This window comes from Strigops habroptila, chromosome 1, assembly GCF_004027225.2.
Source record: "Strigops habroptila isolate Jane chromosome 1, bStrHab1.2.pri, whole genome shotgun sequence".
In the NCBI taxonomy this organism is placed as follows: Eukaryota; Metazoa; Chordata; class Aves; order Psittaciformes; family Psittacidae; genus Strigops; species Strigops habroptila.
In genome coordinates this window covers 148,182,013-148,203,402 of record NC_044277.2, presented here as the reverse complement: position 1 = coordinate 148,203,402, position 21,390 = coordinate 148,182,013, and the positions used below count along the sequence as shown (strand labels likewise).

The 21,390-nt window shown below is 41.9% G+C and overlaps 1 protein-coding gene across 1 annotated transcript in view; it reads right to left on the bottom strand.

Annotated features, from left to right (window-relative positions):
• EGFR (epidermal growth factor receptor) overlaps window positions 1-21,390 on the bottom strand; it is a 136,232-nt gene that overhangs the window by 23,402 nt on the left and 91,440 nt on the right. Inside the window, exon 2 of the mRNA XM_030476869.1 lies at window positions 468-619. Within this exon, the coding sequence (XP_030332729.1) occupies window positions 468-619 (152 nt within the window). The remainder of the gene's footprint in view (window positions 1-467; window positions 620-21,390) is intronic.

Below are 21,390 nucleotides of genomic sequence, written 5' to 3'. Positions count from 1 at the left end.
TGCATTTTAACATCCATCCCCTGCCTGTTGTCCTCTCAGCTTGCCATAGTCACAGCCTGGAGGAGAGGGTAAGGGCCTCCACACTTCAAAATCTGCCATCAGTGGGTTGACACTCACTTAGCACCTTGCTTTTCCCAACACCACCACAAAGCCTTTTGCCCTCTGGGAAGTGAGGCAACAGGTAAGGATGTAATTATATCTATACATAAGAAGAAACCCATCTGCATGGTAGCTAGAACAGCCCAACAGGTGCTTGAAAAGCTATTTGTCAAAGTACCTGATTTACTAGGGTTGAGCATATCCTGCAGCCTACAGGTATATCAAGACTGTGATCTGCAATTTCTCTGACATTAGCTACCTATGTTTTTGGACCACCACAGAATTTTATAGGTAGCTGATCCTTTGCACTTCAAAAAATGCAGTCAGATTCCTTTAGCAGGAAGACCACATTGGCCAAGAACACTAACCTTCAGGAAAGAGAGGTCACGATTGTGCTCCACATATGTAATCTCCAGGTTGCTGAGTACCACCTCGCAGTTGTTGTACATTCTCTGCAGGCTGGTGAAATGGTCTTCCACATGTCCCAGTTGGGTCAGCTTGTTATTTGTCCCTTGACAAACTGCAGAGGAAATAAAAAAGCTCCATGAAGGAAAGCAAGAATAAATGCAGGGTTAAGACTTGTTGCCCATCAATGTTCACAAGCACCACGAGAAGTGAAGCATCACTAAAGATTCATAGGAAACAAGAACGTTATCTTGCATGACCCTAATGGCAACAGTGCTCGCAGGCACAGAGATGTACCGGAATTAAGAGCTGGAAAAACCCTCCAACACTTTCTGTTATATGGTTTTTGTACATAAGTAGCACTAAGTTTTCTGTGCCACAAACATAACTCGGTTCCTGAGGAGTGAGCATTGATACAGCACCCTCAAACACTTATGGAAGTGGTGTGCTGCCAGGTATCACCAAAGGCAATTTCCCCAAGGACCGATTTACAGTATTTTTAGGGTCATTGAGTCTCCTTGTAAGCTCAGTGGGAGTGAGCAGGGGGTCCTGCAGGAGCCCGCAAGCTACAAGACCGGGTTTTAAGAGCAAACTGAACTTCCAGGCTCACACATCTCTTGTCATTCTGACACATTTGCTGTATGATTCAGAAAGATTTCAGAAAGATGTTCAGCTTTGGCACACAAATCCACCTAAGCCTGCTTTGCTGGTGGAGAAGAAAGTGGTGCCACACAGAGAACCATCAAGATTACAAACATGTATATTGGCATGATGGAAAAATTCTATTACTCTGCTTTACCAAACCTAAAGGAACTGACAGAAGTTATCACTGCTGCATTCAATCGCAATGAAAGAGCAAAATGCAAATGCTTTAAAGAAAAAAACACCACACACAACCCCCAGAAACTCTGTACTCATCCAGTCATTCCCTGGGTTATCCCTACACATCTGAAATTAAAATGTCTCTAAGTTATGCTATCACAGAGGAACTGAGAACAATACAGAAGGCAATGTGGTAAAAACTTAACACTTTCCAGGTGGAAAGCTTCAGCCCAACTTTGCTCTTCAGTGGGAGCAAAAGGAGGCTGTTACCTCATCACCACTGTAATGCAACCGCAGCCTGAACCTCTTGGTTTTCCGTAACACACTGAAAGAATTGCATTCCTTTACCTTGGAGAAAATAATAAATGAAACTATACTTTTGTAAAGCCATAATTCCTAGAAGCACCAGTCACAAATGAGAACATCGAGTGGGATGCTGTAAAGCAAATAAAGCTGGAAGTAAGTTTCAGAGTCAGTAACATAAGACAACACCTGCTGAAGATTCAAACAACTGATGTTTTATTAGTAGGGAAAATAATTTAATAAGCAGTGATAGAAACTTCCTTATCAATCATCAAAACCATTCACTGAACATGTGTTATTTCTCAGTACAGTCACCACCATTAAAGAGCTACAGTGATAACAGATTAAATACTCTTCATCCATGTTTAAAGCAAGGCTATTCACTCACATTCCTCAATTATTTCTCATTATACGTCCAGATAAACATTATGGTGCTTGGGATCAGAGCGGCAACTGTTACCAAATGGGGACATTTTAACAGGGGCTGTGATTACACCATCTAAGCTGATTGTTACTACATGAGCCTCAAGCGTAGAAATGACCCTGTTTACAATTGCCTTGAACTTCTGTAACAGGAGAACTTTCTAAGCAGGTTTTCAGTTTCAAACATAACTGTTCCAATGTGCTTTAAAATCTGCACTTGCCTTCTCCTGCCTCAAGTATGAAGACCACAAGTTATTAGCCAGAGTCACAGGAGGGGTCATATTCTGTGGGATGGTCACATGTTGAAGGCAGAAAGAAATATTGTCATATGCTGGTCTGCCCTGGAAAACGTGTTGTTGTTGGGGACAGGGTAAAGAGGCTTTAAACTGATTAGAAAAGTCAAAGAGTCCTCCCAGAGGTCACTGTGAATTTTAAGCAATGTTATCCTTCAACCAAGGAAAAAGCCAGTAATAAAAGATTCCCAGATGGTTCAAAACCTCAGCTTGGATTCTCAGTTTAGGCATATCAAATCTGATCCCTGAAATGGTGATTTTTGAGATGCACTCAAATACAGTGGAGGAGCAGGTAGAGTTTAGAGTGCTCCCAGGAACGAAGACATGTAAGTCAGCCTGTTATGATCTTCAGGGTTTACAAGTGGCCTGATGCTCTCACTGCATCTCCAGTGTCAACAGCAAAGATCTACCCTGGTACTCAAGACAGGCCCTATGCAATAGCTTCAGTGTTTATGCCACATCTGAACCAAAGGAAGGGGGGAAAGAGGAGCTTTCTCTCACAGCATCCTCCTGGCGACCCTGTGTCCACAATCAACCCTACATGGCTTGGCACCAGTGGGATTATGCAACGAAACAACCCAACTCACTGAAACAAGTCCTAGGAGAAATGACACACATCTGAATGTGCTTCCCTCGGGATCAGAGCAGTGTTGGAGCTCTGAACTCGGGTCAGCTGTCTTGAGAAACACAGACTTTTTCACTGCTTACTAGGTCAAGGCTGATGCAGCAGGCAGAAGGCATGGTTACTCTTGCACTTCTCCCTCTCCCTTTCCCATGTGACTGCTCAGTGAACCATGCCAAAGAGTTGATCCAAGCTACAAATAATGCAGAACAATAAATAAATAAATGGACAGAGGGTATTTTTAGCTCAGGAAAACTCGCTGATTTGGTTCACCATGGTGCCCCACAAAGTGCTGTGTTGGAAACAGCTCTGAGGACAGCGAGGAGGCAGGAGCAAATAGTCAAGAGAAGGAGCTTGCCAGCTTATGAAGCTGCAGAAGGAAACCTAGACATAATGAGCTCCAAAGAGGCTTCAGGTTGGTCCTCCAGGACCTACTTTCTTCTCCTGTTCTGTTGAGTAGAGAGCACTTTGATGGCTCTCTACCAAAGGTGTCTTATGTCACATGCAAAACCACTTGTCCCCTCCATCAGGCTCATCATATCCTCCATGCAGCAAACAGCAGATGTAGATGGAATCTTAGTTAAGATCCCGAAAGCAAAAGAGGGTTACTTCTGTTAGGATCTCAACAGTATATGGCCAACATCAGTCAGACCACCCTATAGGACAACCCTCTGCACAATTTTTTATTTGATCAGAGGGATACAAGGCCACAACCTTGTTTGTTGCAAAGAGATCTATGTACCTCCAGAAAGCGAACTTCATCACAGCAGTGTTTACTGAATGAGAACCTGGGTCATAAGTGGTATATGCTGAGCAAATAAAACTCAAACCAAACAAGCTAACCCCCTGCAGCAATATTACTGAACTCAGGCAAAGGTGATGAAAACATTTCCAATTAGAACATTTGGAAAGAAAATGGCCTGCTTGCATCTGATGAATAATACCATTCCTGCAATTTCTTTGCTTATGAAAACTGTGTTCTGAAAAAGATACATACTGTAATTATCTGTATATAATACTCCAGTGTGAATGCCATTCTAGGCAGAGGCAAAAGCACAATGAGGTGCTCGCCTCGCTCTGCAGAGTTTTAAGTGGGACATGTATGCTTGAGTGGATGGATTATATTATGATTTAACCTCTATTGAGGTTGACCTACTTGTCCTCCAAAGGACAGGTTTTGATGCCACATGCATTCATCATGTATTTTTGTTTCAGTGTGTAGCAAAGCCAGCAGTATCCAAGATTAGGAGTCAGTGGTGGGCATAGACGCTTGCATGGTACCGCAGGGAGCTCTGGGTATTATGTACCACATGTGGACACTTACACGTGGCTGCAGCATATTTTACCTACAAAGAAGAGTGAAAAAACAGGTAAGTTTCCTGATGAAAATTTAGGGTGAGAATGTCCGTGACCAGTAGAAAAGCTGAGATCTGGAACTGAACTTCAGGGCAGAGGCTGATCCCTAAAAGACAAAAGCTTTGCTCTTATCTGTGAAGTTGTAACATAGAGGCAACCCAATGTCTGCAGGGCAGTAGCTTGGGATTACCACCACTAAGCGTTTTATTCTATTTACTTCCTAAATGCTGAAGTGAGGTTGATTCTGAATCAGTTACACTATGACCTCGACAGATAGCCTAAAAAGAAGTGCAGATATTGCTGACATGAGACCAAATGTCAGGTGCTGTATTAAGTCATCAGCAATCAAAGCGCTGAAGAAAAGGGCACGCTGTAGTGACAGGACACTGGGGAATGGCTTTAAGCTGACAGGGGGACTTTAGGTTAGATATTAGGAAAAAATTCTTCCCTGTGAGGGTGCTGAGGTGCTGGCACAGGTTGCCCAGAGAAGCTGTGGCTGCCCCATCCCGGCAGTGTTCAAGGCCAGGTTGGACACAGAGGCTTGGAGCAACCTGCTCTAGTGGAAGGTGTCCCTGCCTGTGGCCAGGGGTTGGAACTGGATGAGCTTTAAGGTCCCTTCCAACCCAAACCAGTCTGGGATTCTATGTACTGATAGATGCAAACTCACTGAATTTTAGTGCTTATTTAAAATGCAGAATTGGCTGCCCTGAATACTAAAATCCTCTCTGTCCCCAGACATGCTTGCTCCCTTTCTTTGCCTCAAACGTGGCCTTAAAGGCGTATTTCTAGGTGATGCAAATGGGTTGACCGTCTGCAACCCTCTGCTCTTTGGCCTCTTTTTTCTTGTGTGGCCCAAAGAAGAGTGAAACCAAAGCATTTCCTAACTGGCATTTTCCACAAGTCATTGTAGGGAGACAGAAAACATTCATCCAGATGTAACACTAAGCAACTATATTCTCCCAAATCCATACAAGCTCAGATTAAACAAAGTGGTCCCTGCAGCAATTGCTCTGATACAAGTAAAATCTGTTTTCATCTTTTCCCCAGAAAATCTCTGATTACTGAGGTCTCAATCCTGTCACGCATATTTGTTGCAGACTTGGGAAAAACCCCGGAGAATGCTTTGAAACCAAGTTATCACCAATCCCCAGATCATCAGCTGTTTCTGTCCATGCTTAGCCTGCATTAGTCTCCCTGCAGCTCTGACAGACACATCCAAATAATAACTTGCAAAGGCAATTTCAGAGCCATGCAAGTCCATTTCCATGCTTCATATATCACTTATAACTCTATACGCCCTGGCATAATAAATGTATATACTTTTCCGGCATGTTTTCCAGCCATTATTGACAGTAATACAAAACCTGCAGACAAGAGAGATTTGTTTAATTTGCCAGCACATTTATAAATATTCCTCTCTCCTCTCTCATTGGCAGTAATTTCAATTTTCATTTTGTTTTTAGGCATTTCATGGAAGAGCAGTACCTTCCCAGGCACTTGGTCCAGATACAAACCTGCCCTTAAAGGCTAGGGCCCATAATGGTACTCAGCGTCCTACCATTAGTGCTACCCACAATCAATCCACTTTAATGACAGCATGGGGAAAAAAGCCCTTTCAAATGAACTGGAATAATTTTGTAAGAAATACTGCTCAACATGGGTCTGTATGGGCAATCACATCGTTCCAAAACCTTGCCCCTTGTACGCCCTGGGTCAGCCCTGCACAACACATGGGGGATCCTGGCCATGCCCTGCACCTCCACACTCCTCCCTAGGAGAAAAACTGTTTCCCCCTTGCAAGGGCTGCCACTGACCCTCACCTAATGGGGCCTCAGAAATTAAATGAAGATCCTCATGTCATTCAAGCACGAATCTGTACATTAGCTGTAAGGGCAGGTCCTATATATCAGGCATGTTTTTTTAACTGATCTCAAAGCACTCACTTAGAGCTATCAAACAGATCCACATAACTCACTGTGGAAACCAGGAAAGTGCAGCTAGTAGTGCTGCCCTAGTACTTATCAAATGATCAGAATAATGTCATTTAAGCTTACAAGGAGGTACTAGAGCAGACAGGACGTTTGTCATCATAATTAACCTAATTTCTGATAGAAAAAGAAAGAACCGTGCAATGGTTTCCCTAAAGAAAACGGGAAGAAATGACAAGAGTTTGGATAAAGAAACTGACATTACATTATGACATGTGATTAACCACTTAAATAGAAACACCTTCTGTTCACCAGTTCCTCAATAGAGATGTGATGGAGAAACTTTGGTATTACTGGGTTGAGTGTGTTTTACATACTGGGCAAGAATTTCAAGAAGGAGGAAAGTGCATGTGACACACAAAGAAAACCAAATCTGCTGTGATGTGCTGTGGGAAGTTACAAAAAGGAAAGGAAAAGCTAGAAAACAGGTGAGGAGTACAAACAGTGCTCAGTTGCAGGCAGATGTTCTCCCTTGAGAACAGTGGTTGCGAATGCATACAATACCTAGAAAATCCAGTTTCAGCTTAATGACATCAGCATTTGGGCACTGGAAATGCTGCCACAGATGATCATTTTTTCACATATTCTAATTTAAAACACTGTGAAAAACAGCCTCATGTGGCTGCACTAAATCCCTGCTCAAACAGTGTGGTTTAGAGTAATGCAGTTACTGAGATCAATCCCAACTTTTAAACACAGTGGGAACAAAACAATGACAGACCTCTTAAAAATACTTAGATGGAAGTTGTAATTGCAAAAGTGACCCAAAACTAATGCCACAGTGGAGAAAAAGAATATGCCTTAACGGAAAGCTTTCCCAGATGGTTTCTTATTTCTATTTATTTGATGAAAGCAACTTTTCCAGCTAAATCTAATTTTAAGTTTTCCTTGCTCCAGTTAGGAGTGGAGACCAGTCCTCTGATAGAAAAAGTCACATCCTGAATTGCAAGTGATGGAGGCAGTGTGAGTTAGATGGCCTGATTGCTGGTTATTGCTTTCACCTGAAAGAATAAATAATCATATACAAACCAATGTGCTCCTGAATGAAGACCTCTCCAAAGTCAGAGCATTTCTGACAAGGGATTCAGCTTTATTAATTCTCCAGGGTGCATTTTTTTTCTCTCCAATATCATTTAATACTATTTCTATTTTTCTTTTGTGTTGTCATTATTTAATTCAGTCTGTATCTTTATTAATCCTCCAGATTAAGGCCAGGCTGGGATATGCTGAAATCAGTCTCTGCATTGGTTTCAATGTGAACTGGATGGGGGGGTTAAATCCTTCTCTTGCTGACACTGGTGTAAATTTAGAGCAACACAAGAACACGGTGGGCTAGCCTAGAGTTTGAATTCCCCTCTGAATGCCTTAGGATACAACAATGGCAGGGATGCAGAGATTTTCTATAAATACCAAGAGAATTCAAAGAAATGGGAATTGTCACTTTGCAATTTTCTACAGTTTGGGAAAAGGTTGATTTCCAAAGGTGAAAAACAGATGGGAATTTTTGGAGGGGATGTTTCTAGGAGGTATGAAAGATAACCCAGGTTTAGATCAGTTTTCTTCACATAGCTTTGACAGTGGTCCGCAGTAAGACATCAAATCACTGCTGAGGATGCCTGCAAGTGACAACACGGCCAGGGTTCTAAATAACCAAGAGTGACAGATGACCTGCACAGGCTGGTTTGTATCATTTAGGAAAATAAATCCCCTGAACAACATTATCTGAACTATGGCCAAAGGCAATGCCTTACATCAAGGAACTGCAGAATACACACCTGACAGAAAATGGGGTGCTGGGATGCAGTCACCCTGAAAGGGACTTGAGGATAATAAGAAGTGACCAGTGCATCACTTGATGCAATAGAAAACCACACCAGTTGGGTGCATCAGCAGGAAAATGCTGAGCAGGAGCTGGCATTAATCACTGGCAGTGCCCTGGCATACCCGAGAGCAGTGGCCTCTGCACAAGGGGGCCCTCCTCTCCCAGCAAAGTGGGTGCTGCCAGGCACAGCTCCTGCTCCCAACCGCACCAGGATGCTCCACTCAGGCTTCACCCCTTCTCCAAGCCACATTCAGTCCATAGAATCATGGAATGGTTTGGGTTGGAAGGGACCTCAAAGATCAACTGGCTATTTATTGAAAGTGATGGCTGGAAAGTCAAGCCCTCCAAGATGTTCTCACCAGCAGCTGCGGTGCTGCTGCTGGGTTGTTCCTCCCACTGGCATGCTTTGGGGACACCGCTACAAAGGAAACCAAGAGCTTGTGTGGGGCTTTCTCTTTTGGGCTGTTGCTTAAGGTTAATGGCCAGTCCTATCACAAGCGCAATCACCAATGAACTCAAATAATGAGCTGTTCCTATGATTTACTAGTGAGGAAAACACATATATAAGGAAACTTCGTATCTACTGACTGCTATGCAAATTTACACACACATATATACACAAATGATAACCAACAGTTGATGTATTTTATACACACCACTTAACAAATTTTGCACAGAACACCACACAGGCACCTTCCCCCCTTTTAACCATCTTCAGAACAACTCAGGCTGCACTGACTGTGTCATTTGAAGTCAATAACTGTGCTACTGAGAGGAATGAGACTTTGGAAACTGCTGTGGAGGAAACTGGGGATGGGGGAAAGGCAGAGATGGTGGTGTATTTGTAACACAGGATGGAAGTATTGCCATCCCACGTATGCTGGGTCCTCCAAGAGAAAGCATTGCCCATGCATGTGTTTCAGCACAGTGATCTTTATGCTGTGTGAAATCCATACACTGACCAAAGTAAGTTGGTCTTGTACTGAGGAAAACAACCCCAAACAAGACCATGAAAGGGGCAAAAGACTCTGGCATCAGTCCCAGCAGGCTCTAGGTCCTCTGATAATTTCCCCCAAGGATGGGCCCTACCACGTAGCACAGCCTCTGCCTAACATTCCATTGCTGCAGTCCCCCTACTCTCCAGCTTCACGCACCAGCATAGCTACTACACCCATCACAAAAACAGCCATATGCGTCTGCCAGGCAGAGCTCTGGAGCGGGAGAAGGGCCTTCATGCAGCCCTATTCATGTGAGGCCCTGGGAAATGGCTTGGAAAAATGCAATGGTTCTTGGCATCCAGGGTGAATTTTGTATTACTATGTCACTGCAAGTGGTGTAAAAAGCCTGTGCAGAGCACAGCGGCAAGTGGGTGAGAGACCTCCGACAACAGGCATGGCTCACCAAGCCTTTAATTTGGTGATACGTGTGTGGCATCTCAAGATCTACACCGGGATATTTGGGAAAACAAATGGATGACAACGGGTACGTAAGCCTGTGCTCTGCGGTCTAAAAAAATTACATTCTTCATTGTTGTTTGTTCTGGCAACATCTACAGAGCAGCAGGATTTTCTAGCACAATAAAAAGAAACTGAAGATGTGTGCCCATGAAAATGTGGGACCAGTTTCTAGTTACATCAGTGCTCAATTATTTAAAATTGTTTCAAAATTAGTTAATTTGAGAAATGAGATTTAGAAGCATTAAACTGTGATGTGAACACTTTGCCACGTGGGATTTCTTAAGACACTGCAATTGCATATTTTCATTTGTGCCTGCCAATGAAAAGAAATCACATGTTTTTCTTTATTTATATTAAATCAAGTCTTATGTCGAAATACCCTGTGGTGCTCATACATGTACTTCTGAATCCCTTGAGGTATAAATTCTACGTGAGCACTCACACATTGACTCAAAAAGGGTAAGAGAAATCACTTACATTTGATTCCAAGTAGAAGACTAAAAGCTTGCTATTACAAATGCAACACATTTCTATTTTTTACCAATAAATGTATATATACACATAGACATATATATGTAGCTCTTCCAGATGACTAGACTGACATCTCTAGAGACTGCAATATATCTGAAGAACTGCTGAAAACACAACAGCAACCATGGAAGTTTTGTTCACTTCCTTGAACCACACATGTTCACCTCCACAATAATGCCATCTACTTCTATATGCTGTTCTGAAGTCACAGCAAGTGCTGCCACCAACCACAGTGAATGCTGCACCAAGCCTCTGGGCCTGTGTTGCTGCAGCACTGCACAATGCTTCCTCCAAAGCAAGGAACTATAGCAAGTTCCAGCCTCCTATGGATTCAACTTGGAAAGCTACAGAAAGAAAGGCCCTAAAATTCCCTAGGAGACATCTTGTCTCTTAGGAATGAGATAGCCTTCCCAAGTGAGGCTGAACCAAGATAAAAACTGCAGACAGGACCAAGATAAACAGTATTTGCTGCTTCAAACAATAAAGGTACTGTTAAGTTATCTGTACTAATGTAGCAAACGCCCCGTTGACTAACTACAAAGAACAAGTAAAAAGCCGATAAAAAGCTTTAAAAGCTTGTCTCCAGCTACTACACATTCATGGGAATGAACGCTATGGTTAACACTTCCATGAGGGCTTCCAGCCGAAATTTGGATATTTGCACATGTTGACAAGCAAGCAAGTTAATACACGCTGCTGGGTTTGAAAAGCCTCCAATAATATTTAAGGTTAAAAGGAATAGCTGAAGAGCATATTAAATGTAAATGAGCTCTGGATCACTTTCAGATCTTTATTTAAGCCTTGACTAAAACTCAGTGGAAAGACTGCTACTGAAACCAATGGGATCTGAATCAAGCTCTTATTTCACCTAATTTAACTGTGTGAAATTCAATAAATGAAGTAAATAGACTTTCTACCACCCTTTTTTCTGGAAGGAGGAGAACTACAATTACGTTTTGAAAGCACAACTAAAAAGCCACAAAGTGATTTAACAGCACCTGGGTAAGTTTTGAAGATGGAAACCAATTTATCTTCAAAAGTCTGGGAAGAAAAAACATTGAATTTAGTCGTTGGTACTGCAAATGTTGCAAGTTACAGCAAGTGGACTGCTTTGAGAGTCGGTCTTACTTAGCAATAGGGAATCTCAGACACATTTAATGCCAGGGTTTAGCTCTGTGAAGAAATATAAACAAGTTTGAACATTTGCAAAAGTACTTGAAATGCACAATTACGGTACGTTACATGCTGTTCAAACTGAAAAAGTTCCCTCCACCTCTTTATTTGCACGGTTAACCTCTGCCATGCAACCTGAACTGGAAGGCAGGCAGCCTTCCTCATGCTCTTGCACTCTCTTCAGCAAAGCAATTGCTCCATGGCTTAGTACTGAGCCTAGAAATTCTGCAATCTGAACTGCAGAAATATCATGTTATACTGGATAAACCTCTGCTAATGCTCTCAGACCTGTATCATCACAACACCCATTCACACAAGTCCCAGAAAGTGAGATGATGGGGTTTATCTTTTGTTTTGATTGGTTACAGAATAAGACCCAGGCACAGGTTTTACTTTTCTCTGACCTTGCCAAAACAACCCTTCCACTTCCTCCTGCTTCTTTTTCTCCAGTTAAAAGAAACATTCCTGCTTCTGTGTAAAGTATTTGAGGCCCACACATGCACAAAAGCCTACAAAGCAACTGTTCCTGTGGCAGACTTTTGAGGACCCCTTGTTTATCTCTTGTCTTTGAAAACACTAATATAGAAAAAACCATATTAACAAATGGATAAATGAAATTATTTTCTTTCCTGCAAATAATGAAAATACAGCCTTGTCAAAGCAAATACATCATTCTGTAACAGTCTTTTAAAGTCAAATTACTATTTCCTATATACTCAGAATTTGTGGCTGTTTGTTTAGTTGTGAATGGTTTAAAATTATTATGAAGATAACTGCAGCTGCTGAATTTGATTCTGCAACTCCTCTGTCCCCAAAGTTTGAGAGACAGTAGTGGTTTTGTCTTCCTCATCACCCTGCTCTAAGCAATGAGGCAAGCAAAACGCTGGGCAGCTTTCTCAAACACAAAAAAACCCCACTATATGCAAATAGGAAAATCCAGAAGACATGCAAATAAGGATTAAAAGAAAAATCAACTCTTACATAAACGCCACAAACCTGTTTTAATGCATTCCACTCCCTGCAGAAAAAGTTTCTGGAAAGAAACTGCTCCATCAGGTCAGCAAAGGAGGGAATAAAAGCCCCATTCTACATAAAAAGCTGGTGAATTAGCTACAACCTAAGCTCCAGCACAGAATATAAGAACGTTATTGGTAGCAGTCATTTGGACTGTACTTATCTTTGCCAAAGATGTCTTGAGAGGAAAAAAAAAGAAACTTTTTACTAGTGCAGCAAGATACATGTAGAGACATGAAAGCCTGACCATAAAACTGATCTCATTCACTCCTGTTTCCATCTGCTCCTCTGTCCCCACAATGTTTCTTCTGCACAGATTGCACTCAAGTATTTTGATGGACGGTGGGTTTTTTGTAATCCGCTGGGTTTGGGGTTTTTTCCCCCCTTCCTTTTTTTCACTCTCTGACTGGAAATAATTGACTTTTGTCTTTTACTACATCACAGCATTTTGGAAACTCACTGCGTGAAGTGATTGCCTATCTGTGGGCAACAGGAGGGTAAGAGCGGGTGTGCAAGCCCTGCTGCACACCCATCCTTCCCCTGCATGTATCAATGCTGTGCCAAGCACAGGAAGAACAGCTCTTAGTCCTGTTCTCCACAGAGCAAGAGGTAGGATTTTCTTGTTTTCTAGAAGAAAATGAAGGGAAACAGAGCCAGGAAAACCCTGGTGTAAGCTCCAGCACCAGGATTACTGCTGTGGGAAACATCACACAAACACTGCTAAGATCCATCCAAAATACAACTGCACCTGCCTAAGAAACCCACCACACTTTGTGTCCCTGGCATTTCCTTGCCTTCAATCTTTTTGTTGTGAGAAGTTTCTTTAGCAGAATTAAAATCACATTCTGGCATATTTCTGGCACACCACGTGGAGGTGCCACATTTTTTCCTAGAACGCTTCTTACGTGGAAATTCAAAGGCAGAAAGAACTGGTGGCATAGCAAGCCCAGAAGATTAATATTAGAGGCAAGCAATATTAAGATTTGAGCTCTGCTGCTCTAGGAATTTGCATACTTGAATCTTAAAGCTTTCAAGGACTTTTAGTGAGTACTAAAAATATCACAGAAAAAAAAAAAATGATGCAAGGCAGGCACTTACAAACCTCTGTTAAAAAATAAATAAATGAAACAATCACACTTAGTTTTCCACAACATGACATTAACTTCGGATCTGGCTTTGGCCACGGCATCCCAGAAGTTTCCACAATTGCAAAACAGTCGCCTTCTGACCAATTACCCACGTCACACCACCAACCCTCCTACTTCATTGCGAAGCTGCTCCCTGCGTTAAGTATCTTCCAATAAGCCTTACTAAAACCAGAGCCACCTTATCTGGGGAAAATGCCACCTAGCAAGTTTCTAAAGCCTTGGGTCTGTTTGGCTGCCTTTGATGCATTCCCAGTCTTCCATCTCTATCTATCGCTTCATGGAGGAGCTGCAGCAGCTCTCGTGAGCCCAGTAAATCACTTAGCTGCAAGCGATGAAATGCTACCAGCTCTGCAGAACAAAGCAGCTTTGTGTTGCCTTCATCTTCCCAAAACTTGGCAACAAATACTCATCTTGAACAAACCAAGCTGTTTATTCCATGATCTAGGAAATAAATTTTGCAGTGTTGAATGTGAGACTTTGGATACATTGGATTGTGTGGCCAGTCTCAGAAAAATAAAGCAGAACAATCCTCTTTCCGAAACTAGAAATTAAGGTCGGTATTACAAAATCTTAATGCCAAAGCATTTAGGTGGAGATTTTCCGAAGTAGGAATAAGATTTCGGCATGCAAATTATACAGCACACCAGTGGGAGGTGGCCACCAGCACTGGCTTTTGAAAATCCCCTCTTTAAGATGGATTTGTACTGCTCAAACAAGGATGGAAGTTCGGCCACTGGGAAGTAACTTTCCAAACCTACTGTTCCTCTGTGAAGGATCTTTCTGAACGAACAAGAGCACAAATCATCTCCAAACACCAAATTATTGTGTTGATACAAGTGCTGCATGAGGCAATTTCAAGAGCTTGTCTCACTCCAAAATGAATTAACTTAGTTGCACTGGCCTGCAGTACCTTGAAGCAGTCTCCTCATTACTAAGCTAAACACAACACAGCCTTTAAAATAATAGCAGAAGAGAAACTAAGAACGATGAGCTTAGAAGAGACAGAAGCCAGCTGCTGGTAGATGCATTACAATCTCACTGAGCTTACAAGCTCCCAAAAGGTTCTGTTACAGGAGTGGAGAAAACCCATGAGAAAATCGAGCTTGTGATCTGAATATGTAATGCAGCTATGGGATGTCTCTGCTGTCACCACGTTTGCTTTTACAAAGCAGCCTCTGATAGAAGGGGTTTGTGTTTTAGCTCTCGGATCTCATAAAGAAAATTACTGAGTACTTTCAGAGCTTTGCCAAAATAAGTTTCCATTAAAAGTCTCAAAACAGTCTATGGAAAGTTTCTGCTATACTCTACTGAACTCTCCCAATAAATGGCAAAACAGTCTATCCTTGCGGGAAAAAGGTTTGTCAGCGTGCATCTATTGCGGATGATGTGCTACTAACACAAGGCAGAAAAGAAAATGTGGGCCCAGTAGTAACTCCAATGCAGTTTTTAGGGTGTTGCTTTTCTCTCTGCACGTTAGAGCTAATGGTTCCAAGCGGGAGTCCCACAAGTCTTTCAACCACACTTGGCATGATGTGACTGATGTGCTGCAGGACATTGGACACAGCAAAATACTGGCTTTCTGAAACCTCAGGATTAAGCTCGTGTTCTTGGGAGGAATTAATCTTACCCAGAACTGTGTGGGTGCTCATAAACAGCAAACATATTCTTACCTGCTCCTAATAACGTGTGTCTTCAAGCACGCAAAATTGTCTGCTCTTCTTTTTCCATTTAATTGAGTTTATTTCAAAATTTGGCTTTCCATCAGCAAAGTAAAATACATTTTACACTTCAAGAACAAAACACTCATAAGGTGGAAAATCTGCGCTGACCTAGATCAGTGACCATGTGAAGATCATTTGCTCTGATGGCAATACTGCCACTTTTGAAACTTCTGCCTTAAAGCCTTACTCCATTCTTTTTGGTTTTAAGCTCTTTCTTAGAGCCAAACTTGGCTGTAAGTAATTAAATCATGTATCACAGAATTGGAAGGCCATCTCTTAATTGAAAGCTTCTCACTGTGGTCATTATGTGAAAACTTACAGAGATACAACAAGATTTCAGAGGCAGTGAATAAATGTACACATCTAGCGCACTGGAAACTCATTTTTTGCCTGTATTTTAGTAGAAGGATGTTATTAGGTCTCTGTGGTTATTACTGCAAAAGTGTATTATCTCATTCATTCCAAGGCATCATTTAAAGTGCTTCCTCACCAGTCATTTTCAACTTGTGCTCTGTGTCTCCCTGAGAGCCCCTGGACTGTTTTCATGCCCATGAAAGGTAAATAATGAAAAGCAGACTTACACTCCTTAGACAGAGGTCTGTACCCCATCTCCCTTAGAATACTGTAGGTGCCTGCATATTGAGCAATGCTGGAAACCATTGGTATGCATAAATGCATTCCAAATGCACTGTGAACTCCTTCAAAGCAAATCCTTCCGCTGCCTGACCCCCCAGGGCATTGCATACACACATACCTATATATAAAATATATATATTAAGTGGCCTCTTGAAGCCACTATAAGTCTACCTTAACTTAAAAGTGAAACTAAACCTGCAATTCTTGGGCTTAGAAGTTAAGTATAAATTCGCATTTTATAGACAAAGAGAATGCATGTACCTAATTATGATTAAAAATAGAAAAGTGAATGTGGGGAATAAACAACTTAGTTGCTATAACGTCAGCTCTGCTCCATTTAGCCATCACAAGCCGCTGGAGTCCCTGCTCGCTGACCCCATTAATAATCCCCATGAAGACACATGGCTGCAGAGCTACCACTGCCGTACCGTGACAGTCCCACTCCACCACGGTACCTTCACTTCAGGTGGCCAGAAAGGAAGCATGCTTTACTGTCAAAAACGTATTGTTAGGCACTTTGTCTTCACCAGACGGGGCTCTTTATCCCATTTTAATACATGTTTTGTTCAGGAAACACATGCATGAGAAGACTGCAGAGGCAAGGTGGCTCTTCATTTTGCAACAGTGAAAATCAGCAATAGGTGAACAAGCTATTTACACCCTCTGGAGATGATCTAAATATATTTAAAAATACATATATATAAATATACAAAAAAAAAACCCCATATATATATGTATATATGTATCCCCCCCCACCTCCCTTAAGAGACTACAGTTCTTTAAGGGTAAAAAGTTTCCGTCTCATGCTACTAACCCAGTGCCAAAAAGGAAATAGTGCAGTAACTACATCCTAATCCTGCCTCCCATTCCTAACACGAAGCTTCCTACATAAAGAAGCTGATAGCGTCCAAATGCACAAAACCTTACTTGACCCCAGCACTGACAACTCACAGGGACCCACAGCCTGGTTTTGGGACTTCTTCCCCAGAGGGTCCCAGTTCAGCCAAAGCTGTGGCCCAGCAGCCTGGGCAGACATTCCTTAGGACTGTCCTGGGGCTGACAGGCAGTATATGCACTGCACAGTGAGCTCTCCCCCAGCATGCACAGTGCCTACCAGTCACCCATAAAGTCTCGGGTGCTAATGTGCAGACCCCTTAACAAGCAAACACTCCCAGTCATGCACGCCCTTACACGAGCCTCCCCACAGGGCTGCTGTCATTTCTTCCCCTCTTAGTTTCAATGAATGCATGTCATCAGCTTTAATTTATACAGAGCAATTAAAGTTCCAGATCAGATGCATAAACACCCCTCTAACTGCATAATAAAAATCCCAATGCTGAAGACACAGTGGGCTAGGAAGTGCTCTGTAACAGTTCAAAAAGAACAGAGCTCAATATATTTAATAGCTATATATGATACTAACACATACACGGCTGTCAGTGAAAACCAATGTTGTTTCGATTTCCACATGAGTTTATCATCACATCACCCAGACGCTGTAACTATTTCCTTGCTGTGACGTAAAAAGTTTCTTTCCTTGCTCATCAATTGCTTGGAAGAAAAGGAGGGAGGAAATTACAGGGTGTTTTTTTACATTACCCTAGGACAAACATCTGAATTAGTGCAATAATTATTTCTCAGCACTTGTATGTAACAGTGTGTCCCTGAATGAAAGTAGTCAGCATATTTATCAGTGACTTAAAAACGTACTTTATCCTCTACGGCACAATACCATCACTCAAAACAAAGCTTGAATTCCTCAGCCAGTGTTTTTTCCTCTAGGGTCATGCTTCTGCCTTGATTAAGAAAAAAATAAAAGAGTTTTGTTTGGGGGTTTTGGGGGAAAGTACAGGATTTTCTTTAGTTCTGAGATTATATATTTACTACTGAACACATGTTACTAATACATGACAGAGCAATAAAGACAATTTAATAGCCTGGGAACATCTTGCTCAAGAGAGCTAAGAGGTTAAAAGTTACAGTGTAAGCTTATGATATGGCTTTGACATAACACATATGCTTTCCGAGTGCCTTCTAATTGCAGGAAATGTTTCAATTTCACAATCTCACAAATATTCCTGAAGACTCTGAGGTATTTCTGAAAGTGATTCACTGACATGGGATTTAAAAAATTGATGCTTCCTCTGACCACCTTACCTTAGCACAGAGTGCCTTAATGAATGTGTACTTTAAGTGGTTGTGGGCAGCTATGAAGGTAGTTCCCCACCTGGAAGAGCTGAAAGCAGTATTACATTCAAAGTGCTGCAGGCAGAGGAAGAGATCACCCACAGGCCAAACAAATATCAAGTCCAACCATATGGCAAATATACAAAAGTCCCACCAATTCCCTGCCAGTAGGGCCCAATCCCTGCCTCGGCAAGGGCAGAAAACCCACGTAACTCCATACAGACTGCCTACTGCTGAATCACCCACGCTGGGGAAGAGGAAGCAACAGACACGGCTGCTTTCAGAGTACTCATTGACATGAGCTGTTGCTAGAGCCTTTGCAGTCAACATGGAGAGATAAGCAAACCCAGAGAACTATTCACCCCCTCTGCATAGGATACCATGTCCCTTTTTTGCAGAAAACTAAAGACTTCAATAGAGACACAATGTAAGTCATATTTCGCTACAAGCATCTGGGTTATAACGAGACCTAATTTGCCTGTGATTTACTAACTTACAAACAACTAGTAGATTAATAGGAATGAATGACAACAGCAATAGCTATAAGCAAGTTACTTATCCACTCTATTGCAACCTATAGGGTCATATAATGTTTCTGTAGGTTCCCTTGTGTAATGCTCAGCTGTGCTGTGCCACCCCTCTCCCCCCCCGAAGACACATGAGGCTCTCCATGCCTCTTGGGATGTTGCTCCAGACCTTCATCCCTTTGCCATTTACGAATTTTCCTTCTAAATGTCCAACCTAAACTTGGCCTTTATGTTTCAGAGTATTTGTATAAATTGAACTAGCATTGTTCTTTATGTTGAAGTAGCTCATTCCCCAGTCTGGTATTATGTTTTTCAATGCATATACCAAGTCCCAGATTAATTGGATTTATTCAACTAGCCAGGCTTAGCCCTGTCTCATAAATCAGTGTATTTTCCCTTATTTTCTTTTTATTACATCTTTTCCAGTTAATATTCATCTTCCATTAAGCTGGGGACCAGATCTGCACACAGTATTCCTGAAGAAGACTTAGCAGTGCACTGTAAATGGTATTAGTGCCTTATCCCTACTGGGACTTTCTGCGCAGTGTATTCTTATTTTCTGCATATACTCAAGGGCTCCACTGTTCTTCTAGCTTAAAGCAGAGTCAGTATGAACTTCTGGATTTTGTGCACCTTTATCTAACTTTGATTCCATTCCTTAGCATCCTTCAATACTACTTAAATGCTATTCAGATCTTCCTCTTCGTTCTCAGTATCTCTCAGCTCTCTGCCATGAAACATCACTAGGACAAACTTACATCTATGCTAAGATCCTTAATGAAAATATTTAATTACACATGTCCCAAGAACAACTCTTAAGGATACCAAGTAGACACCTGTCTCCAGGGCTTTTCTGATACAATCTGTTGGGTCTTCCTTAATCAGTTCTTCATCCAAATTTAAACTCTTTTACTAAACTTCATCTTCTTCGAGGTAAGTAAACTTCCACCATTTCATTATTTTACTTGGGTTACTGAAGTCTAAGTAAGTAATTATCTCCATAAAATAAAAGCAAAAACATCTCAACAAGACAGCCTGTAGGACTGATCTTTGCTAACACAACTAAAGCTTTAGACTATATACTTTAATTTTCCTCTCCTTCAAAACACTTTCTGAAGCTGAGCATGGTCTCAAAGGCAAAATAAAGGTTCTGTAGCTCTGTGGTTTTCTTCATTCCTTGAAAATATGGGAACCTCATTTTATTTCATAGCCATATGGAATCATGATTGCCTGGTGGCAGGTTAAATTGCTTGCTTTTTAAATAAAGTATTTAATACTTCTTCTAAACTATACATAATAGGAGCTTGATCCAGGTATGCGGTGACTGGGGAGTGATGGAAAAACTGGAGATGATACTCAAGGTTTAAACTTGTGAAATTCTATCAAGCATTACTTTCCTACAGACACTCGCCTGGCCATGCCTCTTTTACTGTACATTTAAACATGCTGTGTGTCTCCAGTATCATATAACACATGTCATGGTGACAAAATCCAAAGCTGATACATTTTGGAGTTAACCTCTGATTCATTTCCTTCCTAATCGATGCAACTTTCTGACGTTCACACCCTTTGTGGAGAAATAAGGAAGGTTGGTCTTCTAAATCCAAGTTAAATTCTAATGGCAAATATGATTTTAAAAGAACAAAACAGACAGTCATATCTGTGTCCCTGAGGCTCTGTGAGCTGTACCTGATAAATTACCTGTCTGCAATGCCTCAGAACATAGTCAGTGCTGCCTCCTGTACACTTTTGTTTGTAAAGCTCTGTTTACTTACCTGTCACTGTTTGGCTAACCATTAACTACAATTAACCTGACTTTTTTCTTTTCCCCAAACAACCCAAATATTTATCAGAGAAACAAAACTTATTCAGTAAGCCAAACGCAAATGTTGTCTCAGAAACAAGGTCAGAGAGGTTGGGGGAGCAATATGGTGTACTGCCACATGCAGTAGTTTGTTCATTACTGCTGGTTGCAAATTAGAGCGAGATAAGTGGAAGATCAGACCTACATTTTCTGTTCATTACTGGCCTTCTTAAAAAGTATTCTTTGCATGGTGGTATGTAATCTATTTCCACATTTAAAGGAAGGAAAAAAAGCTGTTTTCAAGACTGGTTGACAAAAACTCTTTAAAAGTCACTGCAATTCTACTGGCCAATTTTGGGTTTTGTCTTTCCTACCGGCTGCTTCTGAGCAGCAAGCAGCAAAGTATTTCTGAAGCACAATGGATGACACATCCTACCAACAACTCCTGCATCCTTTACTAACCTCTGCTTGCTCTAACGGGGGTGATGGCTTCTCTTCCCTTCACGGCGTTCCCAGGACAGACACACAGGGCTGTGACACTTACCTGAGATAGAGCCTTATCTGTCTCAGAGCCATATCTCTCTGAGACACTGCCCTCACATGCAGTTAATACTTTAAATCACCAGAAATTAAAGGAGGTGAACCCAACTTTTATACTAAGGGTACCAGAAGCAGCCTGGGCTGTGGCTGAAATAAAAGAAAGTAAAAGAGACTTTAAAATGGATCAGGTCCTCCTGGAAACTATGCTAAGGCACATGGAAAATAAGGAGCTGACTTGTGACAGCTATCATGGCTTCACTAAGGGCAAATTGTGCCTGACAAGTGGGAAAGGTTTTAACCTGACAGAGGGGAGATTTAGATTAGACATTAGGAAGAAATTCTTCCCTCTGAGGGTGCTGAGGCGCTGGCACAGGGTGCCCAGAGAAGCTGTGGCTGCCCCATCCCTGGCAGTGTTCAAGGCCAGGTTGGACACAGGGGCTTGGAGCAACCTGCTCTAGCAGAAGGTGTCCCTGCCCATGGCAGGGGATTGGAACTGGGTGAGCTTTAAGGTCCCTTCCA